Source organism: Dipodomys ordii, unplaced genomic scaffold (genome assembly GCF_000151885.1).
Source record: "Dipodomys ordii isolate 6190 unplaced genomic scaffold, Dord_2.0 Scaffold99, whole genome shotgun sequence".
NCBI lineage: Eukaryota > Metazoa > Chordata > Mammalia > Rodentia > Heteromyidae > Dipodomys > Dipodomys ordii.
The window spans coordinates 7,628,121-7,644,494 of NW_012267315.1; the positions used below are offsets into that span (position 1 = coordinate 7,628,121).

The window sequence follows — 16,374 nt, forward strand, 5'->3', positions numbered from 1 at the left end:
CCACAGCACCACTTTCCGGCTTTTTTCGTTTTTGTTTATGTGGTGCTGAGGAATCGATTTCTTTTTGCTTATGTGGTGCTGAGGAATTGAACCCAGGGCCTCAGGCATGCAAGGCAAGCGCTCTACCACTGAGCCAACTTCCCAGCCCCTAGTCAATGCTTTCTGAATACAATTTTTTTGGGGGGGATCAGTTGTGGGGCTTGAACTCTGGGCTTGGACTCTATCCCTCAGCTCTTCAGCTCAAGGCGAGCAATCTACCGCTAGAGCCACAGCGCCACTTCCGGTTTTCTAGTGGTTTATTGGAGATAAGAGTCTCACAGACTTTCCTGCCCTAGCTGGCTTTGAACCGTGATCCTCAGATCTCAGCTTCCTGAGTAGCTAGGATTACAGGCGTGAGCCACTGTGCCTTGCTCTGAATACAATTTATACGGAAACAAATCAACAGCAAAACATACTCTGTTTAGTAAAAATTGCTAACTTCATAAAATATTACACACAAGATCAAGCATCTTTTATGAATCACGTAAAAGAAAGGTTTTCTTAACTCTGCCTCACCTTGGATTGTAGAAATTTGAAACACTGTTGGTTAAGCACCTCTACAAATTCAGATTCAAAATCCTGGTCACTGTACCAGGCACCACCAGTAACAGACCGATCTGGCTGCAGGTTGTACAGCATATATACTTTCTTTTTGGAGGCCTAGGAAAAAAGGGGCACAGTTCATGTATTTTTAACGATTTTTAAAAATGACATACTTTTTAAAATAAATTCTTATTTTAGAAGAGTTTCACATGTACAGAATTATTAGAAAGACAACTTGGAAGACCATCTGGCATACCTAAATATTTTGGAGAACAGGAGGTGCGTATTTCCTTTGCCTTTCTTAGGCTACCTACATATTAAAAAAAAACCTACACAAGAATTATTACAGGGGCTGGGAAGGTGGCTCAGTGGTAGAGCGCTTGCCTTGCATGCATGAGGCCCTGGGTTCGATTCCTCAGCACTGCATAAGCAAAAAGAAAAAAGCCAGAAGTGGCACTGTGGCTCAAGTGGTAGAGCGCTAGCCTTGAGCTGAAGAGCTGAGGGACAGTGCCCAGGCCCAGAGTTCAGGCTCCACGACCGGACCCAAAAAAAAAAAAAAAATTATTACAAATATGTGGAGAAAGTTCCCAAACTTGTGTTTGTGTCAACAGTGAGGGCAGTCTTGAAAGGGGGTAAAACTGCCTTTAACTTGTGTCAGAATTACATTGCTGCCAGCATGCCACTTCACTTTCATAAAATGTTTTAAGTCTAATACACTGTATAGTTAGGATTGGAATGGTTAACAAGGATTCTGAAGGGAAAAAACTTCCTAACTCAGAAAAGTACTTATGTACATTCCTTTTTACAGGACAGCACCTTATTCCTCTACCTGCTTCACTCAGGTTGTTTTCTTACATTCTGTAATACATTTAGTTCCTTGTTTTATTGTACCCTGGGATCTGCCTAATTCCTAAATGACTTTATAAAATTCAATGCACATTAAGATTACTCTTTGTGCTATCAATTACTATAGTTTTGGGAGTTTTATTGTTAATGGTTTTGTTAGTAGTGTGTCTTGAATTTGGAGCCTGGGTGCTATACCTGAGCTCTTTTGTTCAAGGCTAGCTCTCTACCACCTTGAGCCACAGCACCACTTGTGGTTTTCTTGTGATAAACTGGAGATTTCGTGTGGTGAATTGGTAGTGTCTCCTGCCTGGGCTGGCTTTGAACCATGATACTTATATCTCAGCCTCCTGAGTAACTAGGATTACAGGCGTGAGCCACCAGTGCCCAGCTATTTTCTATAATTTTGATACATGTTTAATGCAAGCTTGTATCATATAGAACAGTTTTGCTGCCCCTAAAATATCTCCCATGTTTCTCTTATTCAACTTCTCCCTACTCCCATGCCCATACCTTGGTAACCACTTAGCTTATCACTGTGTCTGCAGTCCTGCTAGAATTCCACAAAGTTAGATAGCTGGAATATAGAGTATGTAGCCTTTTCAGAGTGGCTTCTTTCACTGAGCAATATGAAATAAAGATTTTCCATTTCTTTTTAGGATAGCAGCTCATTTCTTTACACCAGTAAACATTCCAGTTTGGTTAGAAAGATAAGAAACACCAATATAGTATAGGAGACACTATAGGTATCCAGGACAGACACTACCAAAAGATCCAGGGAAGGCATCTATCTCTGACTTGCTCACTAAGGATCCCAAGCACCCAGAGTATGTGCCTATAACACACCACTAGGTATATGCTGAATATATATGCTAACACATGTTAGAATAAAGTAAACTTGATCTCACAGTATAAAAACTAGGAAAAGTGTTCTTCAAAATGAGTTCACTGAAGAAGTTTTAGTTTGGAATGGGTAAGACATCAATTAGGCAGTGAAAAAATAGTATCTCCAACACAGGTTAATAGGTGTGTATGCACACGTGTGCTCAGCGCAGCGGACACTTAACACACTGGTTTGGGGCTTGAAATTCAGGTCCCTGGCCAGTGTGAACTAATTTTTAGGATTAGAATGGTTCCCTGATGGGGAAAAACCTTTTTTTTTGTTTTTTGTCAGTCATGGGGCTTGAACTCTGGGCCTAGGCACTGTCCCTTGGCTCTTCAGCTCAAGGCTAGTGTCCTTCCACTTGAGCCATAGCACCACTTCTGGTTTTCTGGTGGTTAATTGGAGATAAGAGTCTCATGGACTTTTCTGCCTAGGCTTTGAACCCTGATCCTCAGATCTCAGCCTCCCGAGCAGCTAGGATTATAGGCATAAACCACAAGGGCCCAGCTGGAAAAAACTTCTCAACTTCAGAAAAGTGCTTTTTTAAAAGTCCTTTTTTTGGGGCAGTTGCTTTAAATCATAGCATAGACTGAAGAATAAAACCCTGAAGTACACTTATAACAACATATATAAGGAAAATTACTCACTGCTACAGACTTAACAGCTTTGATAAGCTTTTTACTTTCCAAATTCTTTAGAATTTTGTTGATTTCTGTTAATGGCAAGTTGCTTTTGTATCGTATATCTCTGCTCCATATTCCTATGGGAAATTAAAACAAGTTGAAGTACAATGTGTGTTTCTATTCATTACCTATATCTCATTCTAAATTATCAAAATAAATTGACAGCAAACCCTTTAGAAAAAAAAACAAACTTTATGTAATAATGTTAGGAAATTTAAGTAACTTAGAGGAAAAAGAAACCTTTTTAAAAAACATTCATTGTTCTGTTAACAAAGATAGTAAATAAGCCATACACTTTATATTAGAACTAGAAATTTCTAGAAATCTCATTCAGGCACCTTTTTAAAAACATGAAAAGAAGCTGGGCACTGGTGGTGTGCGCCTATAATTCTAGCTACTCAGGAGGCTGAGATCTGAGGATCACGGTTCAAAGCCAGCCCAGGCAGGAAAGACTGTGAGACTCTTATGTCCAATAAACCACTCAGAAAATCATAAAGTGGCTTAGTGGCTCAAGTGGTAGTGTTCTTGCCTTGAGCTGAAGAGCTGAGGTGACAGCATTCAGGCCCAGAGATTGGCCCCATGACTGACAAAAAAAAACAAAACAAAACATGAAAAGGACATTTTTATACTGGGGGGAAAAATATGAATACTGTTGAATTTCAACGTATTTTCCATCCATTCCTTACACTAATCACTAGTTTCTTTTTCTTTTCTTTTTGCTGGTTGCGAGGCTTGAACTGTGGGCCTGGGCTCTGTCCCTCAGCATTTCAGCTCAAGGCTAGTGCTCTACCACTTGAGCTACAGCATCACTTCTGGTTTATTAGAGGTAAGAGTCTCATGGACTTTCCTACTTGGGCTGGCTTTGAACTGCAATCCTCAGATCTCAGCCTCCTGAGTAGGTAAGATTATAGGCATAAGCCACTGATACCCAGCTTCATTGCTAGTTTCTGATCATTTTCATTTTATTTTATTTTTTTGGAGTCCGGTCGTGGGGCCTGAACTCTGGGCCTGGGCGCTGTCCCTCAGCTCTTCAGCTCAAGGCCAGCGCTCTACCACTTGAGCCACAGCACCACTTCCAGCTTTTTTCTTTTTGTTTATGTGGTGCTAAGGAATCAAACCCAGGGCCTCAGGCATACAAGGCGAGCGCTCTACCACTGAGCCACCTTCCCAGCCCCTCATTTTCATTTTAATTTGGGTCAAGTCAACTGCCACCTCTCTGAAAAAAAATTTTTTTAAGCTGAATGTTTGAATATATATCCATTATTTATATCACATTACATTGTAAAGTTAAAAAAAATATTTCTGGCCTTTTTTTTTTTTTGTGGGTCGTGGAACCTGAACTCTGGGCCTGGGCACTTTCCCTCAGCTCTTCAGCTCAAGGCTAGCACTCTACCACTTGAGCAAAAACGCCACTTCCAGCTTTTTCTGCTTATGTGGTGCTGAGGAATTGAACCCAAGGCCTCATGCATACAAGGCAAGCACTCTACCAATGAGCCACCTTCCCAGCCTATTGTTCGTTTTTGTAGCTACTAAAAACTAATTGTGGGAAGACATGATTATTCTTTCAAAAAGAAAATAAATATTACATGTGGAAAAAAAGGTAAATAAAAATATTTTGCTTAGTTAAGCATGCTGGGGAACATCTATAATATAGATAACATAATCAGCACTTGAGAGATGGAGGCAGGTAGACCTAGTCAAGACCAGCCTAGGTTGGGAAGGTGGCTCAGTAGTAGAGTGCTTGACTTGCATGCATGAAGCCCTGGGTTCAATTCCTCAGCACCACATAAGCAGAAAAAGCTGGAAGTGGCATTTTGGCTCAAGTGGTAGAACACTAGCTTTGAGTGGAAGAGCTGAGAGACAGTGCCTATGCCGAGTTCAGGTCCCATGACTGACCAAAAGAAAAAAAGACCAGCCTAGGTTAGTGAGATCTTGTCTCAGAAAACAAATGACAATAACTAAAATTTTTGCTTTCTTTATTTTCCAGTCTAGTACTGTTTTTGTTGTTGTTGTTTGTCAGTCATGGGCTTGAACTCTGGGCCTAGGCCCTGTCTCTGAGCTCTTCAGCTCAAGGCGTGCACTCTACCATTTGAGCCTTGGCAACACTTCGTTTTCTGGTGGCTCAAAAGATAAAAGATTTTCCTGCCTAGGCTGGCTTTGAACTACAATTCTCAGATCTCAGCCTCTTAAGTAGCTAGGATTATGTGTGTGAGCCATGGGCACCTGGCTGTAGGACTGTTTTTGAAATGTTAATTTAGCCAGGTACCAGTGGCTCACACCTATAATTCTAGTTACTCAGGAGGCTGAGATCTGAGGATTGTGGTTCAAAGCCAGCTTGGGCAGGAAACCCCATGAGACTCTTATCTCCAATAAACTACAAAAAAAAAAAGCCAGAAGTGGCGCTGTGGCTTAAGTGGTAGAGTGCTTGCCTTGAAGAGCATGCTCAGGAACAGCATGCAGGGACAAAGTGCATGCCCAGAATTCAAGCCCTAGAACTGGTTAAAAAAAAAAAAACAAAAAAAACACTAATTCACTGTAAAATACACTTAATTATACAATTTCAAATAATATTTTTACAAGCCATTGTCAGTGACACAAATAGATCCTAAGGCATATTAACTACAATCTTTTTTTTTTTTTTGGTCGGTCGTGGGGCTTGAACTCTGCGCCTGGACATTGTCCCTCAGCTCTTCAGCTCAAGGCTAGCACTCTACCATTTGAGCCACAGTGCCACTTGGTTTTCTGAGTGGTTTATTGGAGATAAGAGTCTCATGGACTTTCCTGCCTGGGCTGGCTTTGAACCACGATCCTCAGATCCCAGCCTCCCAAGTAGCTAGGATTAAAGGTGTGAGCCACCAGGGCAGGCTTAACTACAATCTTGATAGCAGAGTGTGAGTGTGTGTGTGTGCACATGCACACACGTGTGTGCGCACCAATCAATACTAGAGCCAATCACAATACTCAGTGCCAATCACAAATTTCACTCACTTTTTCACTCAGGGCTGGTGCTCTACTACTTGAGCCACAGCTCTACTTCCAGCTTTTTGGTTATTAATTGGAGGCAAGAGTCTGATGGACATTCCTGCCCAGACTGTTTTTTTGTTTTTGTTTTAATATTTTTTTGTGTGTTGGTCCTGCAGTTGGAACTCAGGGCCTAGGCACTGACCTTGAGATTTTTTTCCTCAATGCTGGCACTCTAACACTTTAGACACAACTACTAGCTTTCTGGTGGCTAACTGCAAATAATAGTCTCATGGACTTCCCTGCCAGGACTGGCTTTGAACAGCGGTCCTCAGATCTCATCCTCCTGAGTAGCTAGGATTACCGGCATGAGTCACAGACACCTGGCTCCAGGCTGGCTTTGAACCTTTACCCTAGCATCCTGAGTAGCCAGTAACAGGGTGAGCCAGTGCCTAGCTTGTTTGGTTATTTTAGGTCTCACTGCATGGTGCAAGCTGTTCTCAATCTCGTGATCTTCTAGCTTCAGCCTTCCAAGTATTAGGATTATAGGCATGTACTATCACACTCAGCTTGATACGGTTCTTCAAGAGGGATAGGAAGGGAAGTGTAACTATTGAAGAACATATATCAAAACACTGTCATGCTGCAGTATGCATCCTCTGGTCTTTGCAAAACCAGAGATGTCATTAGCCACAATTTACAGGTAAGATGAAAAAACTAAGGCTTACAAAGCTTAAGTAACTTGTTCAAGATCATCACTTTGGTTTGAAAGTTTCCCCATATTTCATGGTTTGGAAATATAATCTTCAGTTATATATTAATGTTTTTTGAGAAGTAGAATAAATGCCTGTTAGAAAAAAATGAACTTTTTTTTCTGTCAGTCATGGGCCTTAAACTCAGAGCCTGGGCACTATCTCTGAGCTTTTTTGCTCAAGGATAGTGCTCTACCACTTTGAGTCACAGCTTTACTTGTTTTTTTGGTGGTTAAATGGAAATTAAGAGTCTCACAGACTTTCCTGCCCAGGCTGGCTCTGAACTCTGATTCTCAAATCTAACCCTCCTAAGTGACTAGGATTTTAGCCACCAGTGCCCAGTGAAAAATGATCTTTTGTACAATACATAGTGCATGCCCAGCATATGCAAGGTCCTACAATCTCTAGTACAGCAACAAACAAAAACTTCCAAAAGAAAAGTTTCTCTGCTGGCTTGCTTTGTCTCACTGTGATAACCTGTGCCATCTTGTGACTCTTCAAAGAATCCCTACTAGCAAGAAGGATTTAACAAGGTTCTTCTAATATTCTAAGAAGTACTTTCTTTTATAAAACCACCCAGTCTGTGATAGTTACAGCATCAGAAAACAGGCTAAGGTAGCTGTATAGCTAAAAAAAAAAAAAAAAAAAAAAACCTTTAAGTTTTAAATAAATCATAAATGTCGCTTAGATTTAATTCCCCCATCTTCCTCACAGAAACAATGACATTACTCCTATGTATCCTTCAAGCACATGTATTTTTTTTGGGGGGGGAGGGGTCTGGTCGTGGGGCCTGAACTCTGGGCCTGGGCGCTGTCCCTCAGCTCTTCAGCTCAAGGCTAGTGCTCTACCACTTGAGCCACAGCGCCACTTCCGGCTTTTTTCTTTTTGCTTATGTGGTGCTGGGGAATCGACCCCAGGGCCTCATGCATGCAAGGCAAGCTCTCTGCCACTGAGCCACCTTCCCAGCCCAAGCACATGTATTTTTATCAGTGTATGTTTTATTCCTTTCCTTCCTATTTTATACAAATGCTACAGCACTAAGTTTTACTCTGGATAGCTGGGATCTTGTTATATCTCGACCCCAAACCAATGTGTTTTCTGCTCCATTCTTCACAAGCTTACCTTTATTTCCTGCATCTTCTATGATTTGATATACTAGTTTTTCTTGGTTATCTGATCCCTTCATTTTCCTGCAGAGGAATAAAGCAGACTTTAAGAAGAAAGGGGGTATAAGATGTACAAAAATCTAAATGACTACTTAAAGAAATTATCAAAGCCAGCATATTAACTTATTTACCAAAAGAAGGGCTTACCTTAAAAAGAATGAGACAGAGCTGTGTGTACCAACATGAAAAGATGTCCAAGATATAGTAAGTGAAAAAAATAAGTTATAAGACAATATGGACAGCAGGATCCCATTTTTGTTTTTAAAAAAAGATTATATATGAATGTACAATATATAAATAATAAATATAGAATCATTTATGAGTTTAAATATACAAGAAAGGATATATATCTCATTTTTTAAAAGAGTGGTTACTCTGAGAAATGAAATATATGACAGAAAGCAAGATTGATATACAAGACAAATTTATACTCTCTCTCTCTCCCTTTCTCCCTTTTTCTCTTTCTCCCTTCCTTCTTTCCTTTTCCTTCTCCCCTCCCTCTCTCTTTTTCTCTCTTTTTTTAACTCAGAGCCTAGGCTCTGTCCCTTAGCTTTTTTACTCAAGGCTAGCACTACCACTGGAGCCAAAGTTCTACTTCCAGCTTTTTCTGGTTAGTTAGAGATAAGAGTCTCATGGTCTTTTCTGCTTGGGCTGGTTTTGAACCTCTATCTACAGATCTCATCCTCCTGAGTAGCTTGGATTATAAGGATAAGCCACTGGCACCTGGCTTTTTTGTTTGCTTTTTGTTTTTGAGACAAAGTTTCACTATATAGACAAGACTTCCCTCAAACTTTTGACCCTTTGGCTTCAACTATCTAAGTGCTTGAGTAAGAGGAATGCACCACCATACCTGGCTACACTGTGCAATTCTGTATTACCTTTTTTCCTAACACATACATTACAATTATGATAATTAAGGCTTTATTAAAATAAAAAAATAGTTGCTTACCCAGCATTCTGAGAGTCCTTTATTCTATATAAAAGACCAGTATTACTCCTTAAGAGATCCAATTGACCCTAAATTATTTTAAAAACAGAAAATAAGATGTCAATTATAAGGTACATCAATTCTAATAACAAATATTACTGGATTCTTTAATATTTTTACTATGCAGACTAAAATATTCTCCCTCATTTATTTGTCAGCTCTCCACTTGAGACTTAGCGTTCTGTCACATGAATTTTTGTGTTTTTTTTTTTTTTTGGCCAGATGTGAGGCTTGAACTATGGTCCTGGGCATTGTTTCTGAGCTCTTCAGCTCAAGGCTAGTGCTCTACCACTTCAGCCACAGTACCACTTCCAGTTTTCTGGTGGTTAATTGGAGATATGAGTCTCATTGACTTTCCTGCCCAGCCTGGCTTTGAATTGCGATCCTCCGATCTCAGCCTCCTGAGTAGCTAGGATTACAGGCGTAATCCATTAGTGCCCAGCTTGTCACATGTATTTTTAAAAACTTAACTATTTCAATATATTTAAAATACCAGTATTAATAATGTCCCAAGGGCTGGGAATGTTGTGTAGTGGTAGAGTACTTGTCTAGCATACAAGAAGCCTTGTGTTAGATTCCTCTTTACCACATAAACAGAAAAAGCCAGAAGTAGTGCTGTGGCTCAAATGGTAGGGTGCTAACCTTGAGTAAAAAGAACCTTAGGGACAATGCCAGGCCATGAGTTCAAGCCTCAGGACTGGCAAAAAACAAAACAAAACAAAACAAAAAACCCACAAAACAACAATGTCCCATATGCTGTACCCTAGGTTAGTTATAAGGCTAATACCTAAGGAATTTTCCAAAAGCAGATTTTGAACAATACATAAAAATCAATACTCAAATCTAAATCTGCATCATATAATACAAGTACAAAAATAAAACTTGTAAAATATAAAAGTTCGGATAAAGGGTAAACGTGTGGTCAGTACCACAATGACTAAATAAAATTATGAGGTTAACAATAATATTTAATGATGTACAATTGTATTTATTTATTTGGTGTTGATCTGAGCCTGAACTGAAGTCTTCAAGTTCTCACTGGGCTTTGTTTTCAAGGTTGGTGCTTAATTACTTGAGCCATAGCTCCACTTCCAGCTTTTTTTTTTGGGTCCAGTCATGGGGCCTGAACTCTGGGCCTGGGCACTGTCCCTCAGCTCTTCAGCTCAAGGCTAGCGCTTTACCACTGTGAGCCACAGCACCACTTTCCGGCTTTTTTCGTTTTCGCTTATGTGGTGCTGAGGAATCGAACCCAGGGCCTCAGGCATGCAAGGCAAGCGCTCTACCACTGAGCTACCTTCCCAGCCCGACTTCCAGCTTTTTGCTGGTTAACTGGAAATAAGAGTCTCATGGGCTTTCACACCCAGGCTGACTTCGAACCATGATCCTCATATATCAGCCTCCTTAGTGCCTAGGATTACAGGTGTGAGGCACCAGTACCTAGCTTTATGCATAATTTTATTGTGCTATATGAAATCAGGCAGAAATATCAAGAAATAAATAAATGCTTATGGTAGTATTCCCTTATATAATGAACCAAAAGTAAAATAAAGCATGTTCTGACATACTTCTGAATTGCCTTAGAACATCAGGAGAACCTGGATGCCTGTACCATTGGACTTCAGGTCATTCTGCGAAACTGTGAATGGGAGGGGCCCCATTCCTATATTTAACATTGGAAAATTAGTCTTAGGTATTTACTTGCATACCAGATGAACTATGACACCTTCCTTCCCTCCCCTCGGCCCCATAAGGTGGCAAGGTGGGACCAGAAAACTAAATTTAGAGGCTCCATCTCTCACTTAAATTGGTACAATGAAGTTAGCCATCACAACTACAAGGTAACAATATATTAGAAATGACAGGACTATAGTTGGAATTCATCTTACCATAGACAACAGTCTATTGATGGCCACTGCCCGTTGTTGGGCTTCTATATGAGGCATTTCATTCTGAATTACTTGATCTGTGATTCCATGTGGGAACTGGTGGCATAATTCTATAATTCTAGAAACAAAGATATTAATAACAATGTGTTTGCTTGTTACAAAGAGTAGAGTTAAATGTTAAAGCTGCGACTTCAATTTTCTCTGCTGGAATAAGAACAACGTTAGGCCACTAGTCGGTCAGCAGGAAACAAGGGCAAACATTTCCGGTGGGAAGCCAAAACTTAATGATAATTCCCTATAACTGGGGGCCGTTTGGGGAAGGAATTACCTTTATCAAGTAAATCCAAGTCTTCTTAAAAATCAACAAATGTATTAGCCATAATAGCTTGGCAAAGTTGAGGTCATTTAAAATATTGTGATACTTTATAAACAGCAGTGTAGTAGTAATAGCATACATAATATTAAAGAAGCTACAGGATAATTAGTGAAATGATTTGGCTTAAAGTTGCTTTGTAATCACAAACTGAGTCCTGATCCGTCCAGCGTCCAGTCGTGAGTTCCTTTAATGAGTGATAGAGTAACCCTGGATTACAAATAGTAACCTACTACTTATGGATATTACTTGTTTCTCCCTTAGAAAGGAATGGTATCACTTACTTCCTGAACGTTATTACGACAAAGCCAATTACAGAAGTTGCAAGCTTTCAAATGGGGTATGCATACAGAACCCGGCTCCCTCGTGCTCCCCCCACTAGTTCCAGCCTCTCCCTTAGGAAAGGAGTTCCGTAGGGTCAGCAGGGTCCTGCAGGAGGCCGCCTGCAGGGAACAGCGGTGGAGGCCATCTGGAGTCAAAAAACTGAGCCTCAATGATTCACCTGTTTTCAATTTCGACTGGATCGGCGTCAGGAGGCTGCACCTTCACCTTCACCTCAGCCATAGTGCTCAGTTCCCGGATCTGAAGGAAGAAACTAACCCCAGAACCACGGGAGGCCACAAACTACAAGCTGGGAAGCGGGTCCTTCTCCTTCGCGTCGCAGACGGTCCTTCCTCGTCTGTCGGCGTGGGACGTCCAATCCTTGCCTGCTGCATCCCACTCACTACAGCTCCAAAATGCTGTGATTCAGAAATTTCAGCATATGATGAACGAACAAACCTGTGTTCCTCATTCTCATTAGGTAGGCGCTCCACCTTCTAGTGTTTTTCAAATTCTGTGAAGGCATATTCTTGGATGCCTATAATAAAGCCACGGGAAAGGTTAGCCTAGCTGGTCCCAGAGACAGGGGCGGGGCTAGTTGCTAGGAATCTGATTTTCCCGCCAATCATCTGCTCAGCTCCCAGTAGGCGGGGCAAATCTTGCGGCGTCTGTGGTAACCGGGCTGTGAAGAAGGGAAGAGGCCTGAAGCGGTCAGAGGTGGGTGACTGGGTGGCGAGCTGCGGTGACCTTGCTGGGGGTGGGTTAAGGGGCTGGGGACGCTGTTGGTTTCTTGTTGCATTTGGGGGAGAGAGAGGAGGGCCTCTTTCGCTCCAGCCGTAAGGAAGCAGGCCTGACAGTCCAGCGGGGGTGAGAGCTAGACGGGCTCTGGTCCCAGGAGCGTGGCGGTGGTCCGGGAGGAGGGCGTTGGGTCGTGGGTGATGGGTTTCCACTAATTGCGCGCGGCTCTTTGCGTTTAGATAAGCCTTTTCCTCCAACCCCTTTGTGTGAGGTCACACCAGCATCCCAAGGGCAGTCACTAGTCCCTGCGCTGAGAATTCGTCTCTCTCCCACTATATTTATTTAGAATTGTCAGCTATTTTTATTTGAATTGCCAAGTTATTTGAATGGCCAAGTTTCCCCCACGTTCAGCCTCACTTCTGTAGGATCCAATGTTGCCCTGTCAGTATCTGCAGTTTATGTTATTGGCCCTCGATCAAGAATTATCCAACAAGGTATTGAGTTCACCTCTTTGATTTAGTTCTTTCAATTTCCAGACTACAGTCTGGCCAAACTCAAACCACAAACATGCTCAGAGCAACACGAGAACTGCAAGAACTAAAATAAAAATGTCTATAAATAGCCTAGCTGCCCAATCACAAATTGACAGATAAGTTTATATAAATTATAGAAAATTATTAAATGTAAAATGAGAATGAAAATACCACACTATTAAAGTATCCATACTTGTTGGCGTTTGACAAGGCAATACAGCAATATAAATGGCTGCTGTACTAAGGTGGAGTTAGGGTTGTTCCCCGCCCCCAACCTGAGACCTATGCATTAAAAATTATGATACCTTTCCAAAATGAAAGACCAGAAAGGTCTCCCTAGTGGTGATTATTTACGAATACAGTAGGTAGAATCGGAAGCTTGTTTGTTGCTCACTATATCTGTGCCAACTACCTTTCCACTGAAAATTAAGACTCCAATTCTTCTAAAGTGTCTGCAATTTTTCAGCACCAAACTCACTGTGTTGGAAAAGGCAGGGTATGGACCCAAAGCTTTCCCAAAGGAGTTGGCTGTAAATGAACATTTCTTGCTGTATACATAGCCTTATTATCTCTTGTGTGATGCCTTTACCTGAGGGGATAAGTTCCTACCTGAGGTGACTTGCCAAGATAGAACTGTAGCTGGAGGCAGGGAAGGGTAATACGGATCCAAGGAAACTGAGATCAGAGCATTCATGGTAGTCTCTGTCTGCCTATTTCTTTTATTACCCATTCAAAGTAACTCCATTTCCCCCATTTCATTTATTCTTTCTTTCTTAGGAAAGAAAGAGACTAGGGAAACCCCCATATAAGACCTCAAAATATAATAGTTATATATAATAATTGATATAATAGTTATATCAATTAAAATGGAATAATTGTAGGTAGATATTGTATTAACAATATCCTTTTTACATTTTATTAGATTTTCTGCATTTAAATAGGTGCTGTGGCTCTATAGTTTTTGTGTTGGGATATAGGTGCATGAAGGGATTTATTTTTATCTGTTTTTCTATGAAAGGGGAGAATATGACTGCTGGTTCAGTGTGTGTCCCTCAGATCATACCACTGCGAGTTCCTCAGCCTGGAAAAGCTAACCATGAAATTGATAACAATACTCTTTTGGAAATGAAATCAGGTAGGAATAACATATATTGGAACATAGTTGAAACAGTCTTAATTTACCTTAGCCTAGGTAAGATGTCCAGAAGCCCACATTTTCCCAAGATGCTCAATATTTTGCTGGGATAATAAATTTGATGGACTAATAGAGACTTTCCAGTGTGACAGGTTAGAGATTGAATCACTATTTGGTTAATTTCTAGTGAACTCAAGCATCTTTCTGAGTCTTCGTGTCCTCATGCTAAGATAGGGCTAATTATATCTACCACTTAGAGCCACTGAGGATTGAATGAGCTGGTATATATTGGTATATGTGAGTTGATAAACTAAGTGAATTGGGCATATGTGAGGTTCATAGTGGCAGGTGCATAGTAAAAAAAAATCTTAATGTCTTATTACAAAAGTAAAGCAATGAATGTGTTTCCTGATAATATTTATTCTGCAAAATCTTTTTCTTTTTTTCTTTTTTCTTTTTTTTGTCAGTCGTGGGGCTTGAACTCGGGTTGGGCGTTGTCCCTGTGCTCTTCAGCTCAAGGCGAACACTTGAGCTACAGTGCCACTTCCTATTCTTCAAAATCTTGGGCTGGGAAGGTGGCTCAGTGGGTAGAGTGCTAGCCTTGCATGCCTGAGGCTCTGGGTTCGATTCCTCAGCACCACATAATCAGGAAAAAAAAGATAGAAGTGGCACTGTGGCTCAAGTGGTAGAGCGCTAGCCTTGAGTTGAAGAGCTGAGGGACAGCACCCAGGCCCAGAGTTCAAGCCTCAGGACCAGACCCAAAAAACAAAATCTTAAATATACTTACCTACGTATAACACACATGATCAATACTGAAAAGCTTTATAGATAAAACATGAACAAATATTTCTATAAAATGACTGAGATTTCAATTCTATATCCAATGTCTATTTTTTATTTGAATATATGTAATACTTTATGGATTTGCATGCTAATCATCTCTATAATAATTCCAATTGTAGTTTGTGTGCTGGTGGAGCACAATATTTTATCTGAATTGAATGTAAATAAACTACTTAACTACATTTGTAGTTAACCCCTTCACTTCCTACACCATGAATTCCAACTCAGAATATGCATCATTATGGTATGTCCTCCTAATATGATTTTTTTTTGTCGGTTGTGGGGCTTGAACTCTGGGCCTGGGTGCTGTCCCTCAGCTCTTCAGCTCAAGGCAAGTGCTCTACCACTTGAGCCACAGCACCACCTTCGGTGGTTATAACCACAATTTTCTGGCCATTTTTTGGAGATAAGAGTCTCATAGCCTTTCCTGCGGGCTGGCTTTGAACTGTGATCCTCAGGTCTCAGTCTCCTGGGTAGCTAGGATTACAGGCATGAGACACCAAACACAGCTTCCTAATATGATTTTTAAAAAGAAAAATTTTAATGTATGTGTTTATAATTCAGGGAAAGTTGGATGATTGTTGACAAATAATGATTTGAAGGACAGGGGATACAAATTCTTCAACATCTAAATATCAGATGCACAGAGATCCCACGATTCAATACTAAAAAAATAACCTGATGGAAGACTGGGCAAAGGATATGAAAAGACAGTTCATAGGAAACAAACTATAAATGTCTCTTACATGAATAAAACAGGGCTGGAGGAGTGACTCAAACTCTAGAGTGTCTGCATAACAATTGTAAAGGCCTGAGTTCAAACCCCAGAACTGCCAATGAATAAAGAAGTAAATGAAAGTATGTTTCTATCCATCCCTTTACCTGCTTTGTAGGTGTACCGTATCTCCTCCTTTCACACCATAATACTTATCACTTGCAAGAGGAACTTACTTATTTATTTACTGTTTGTGTATTCTTCAAATGTAAACTCTATGAGAGCAGGGAATGTGGTCATGTGTGTGTCCTCAGTGTAATAAATGTAATAATCAAGTAGAAACTATCATTTATACTCAGATACCTGACCTATAGCTATTATTTCAGGGACTTGCAACTTTAGTGTTAATTACAGTTATCCTGTTGTGGATTTTTCAGATACCCCAGATGTCAATATATATTATACCCTGGATGGCAGCAAACCTGAGTTTCTGAAGAGAATTGGTTATGGTGAAAATAATACATTTAAGTATACAAAACCCATTACTTTGCCTGATGGGAAAATACAGGTTAAAGCTATTGCAGTCTCTAAGTAAGTTGATCAAACTGATTTGTAATACCTTGCTTTAACTTTATTTAGTTCATCCTATGATATCAGTGCTGCATTAGAAGGGCACATGAATTTTTCTTTAATTTTAGCATATGTATTCACTTTTCTGTTTTATGTGCTTTTTGCTGAAGTATACTGTAAGGTGCACAAATTATAAGCCACAGTTCAAAAGATATAATGTATATTGATAATATTTTTATTTTATATTTCACACTGGTGATCTGGGATGGAAAAACCTTTCTAGGGTTGGAGACCTCTAAGGATCTTTATGTGGCTCTGAAGTAGGAAATCACTGTGTTTAGAGATAGTTCTTTTATGACCTACAACTACCTCCGTCATTTTCTTATTGATTTTGTTTGATTT

General features: G+C 40.4%; 2 protein-coding genes across 3 annotated transcripts in view; one reads left to right on the plus strand and one right to left on the minus strand.

Annotated features, from left to right (window-relative positions):
* Nucleotides 1-11,746, minus strand: part of Polr3f (polymerase (RNA) III (DNA directed) polypeptide F, 39 kDa) — a 20,197-nt gene extending 8,451 nt beyond the window's left edge. For both annotated transcript variants that reach the window (XM_013027053.1, XM_013027052.1), the window contains exons 1-6: nt 11,620-11,746; nt 10,745-10,862; nt 8,820-8,887; nt 7,827-7,894; nt 2,956-3,068; nt 556-699 (exon numbers count right to left, since the gene is read on the minus strand). In XM_013027053.1, coding sequence (XP_012882507.1) covers nt 556-699; nt 2,956-3,068; nt 7,827-7,894; nt 8,820-8,887; nt 10,745-10,862; nt 11,620-11,681 — 573 coding nt within the window. In that variant the 5' untranslated portion in view covers nt 11,682-11,746. The remainder of the gene's footprint in view (nt 1-555; nt 700-2,955; nt 3,069-7,826; nt 7,895-8,819; nt 8,888-10,744; nt 10,863-11,619) is intronic.
* Nucleotides 11,747-13,735: 1,989 nt separating this feature from the next.
* The window catches only part of Dzank1 (double zinc ribbon and ankyrin repeat domains 1), an 81,998-nt gene continuing 79,359 nt past the window's right edge, over nt 13,736-16,374 (plus strand). The window contains 2 exon segments of the mRNA XM_013027048.1: nt 13,736-13,844; nt 15,840-15,993. Of these exon segments, the coding sequence (XP_012882502.1) occupies nt 13,736-13,844; nt 15,840-15,993 (263 nt within the window).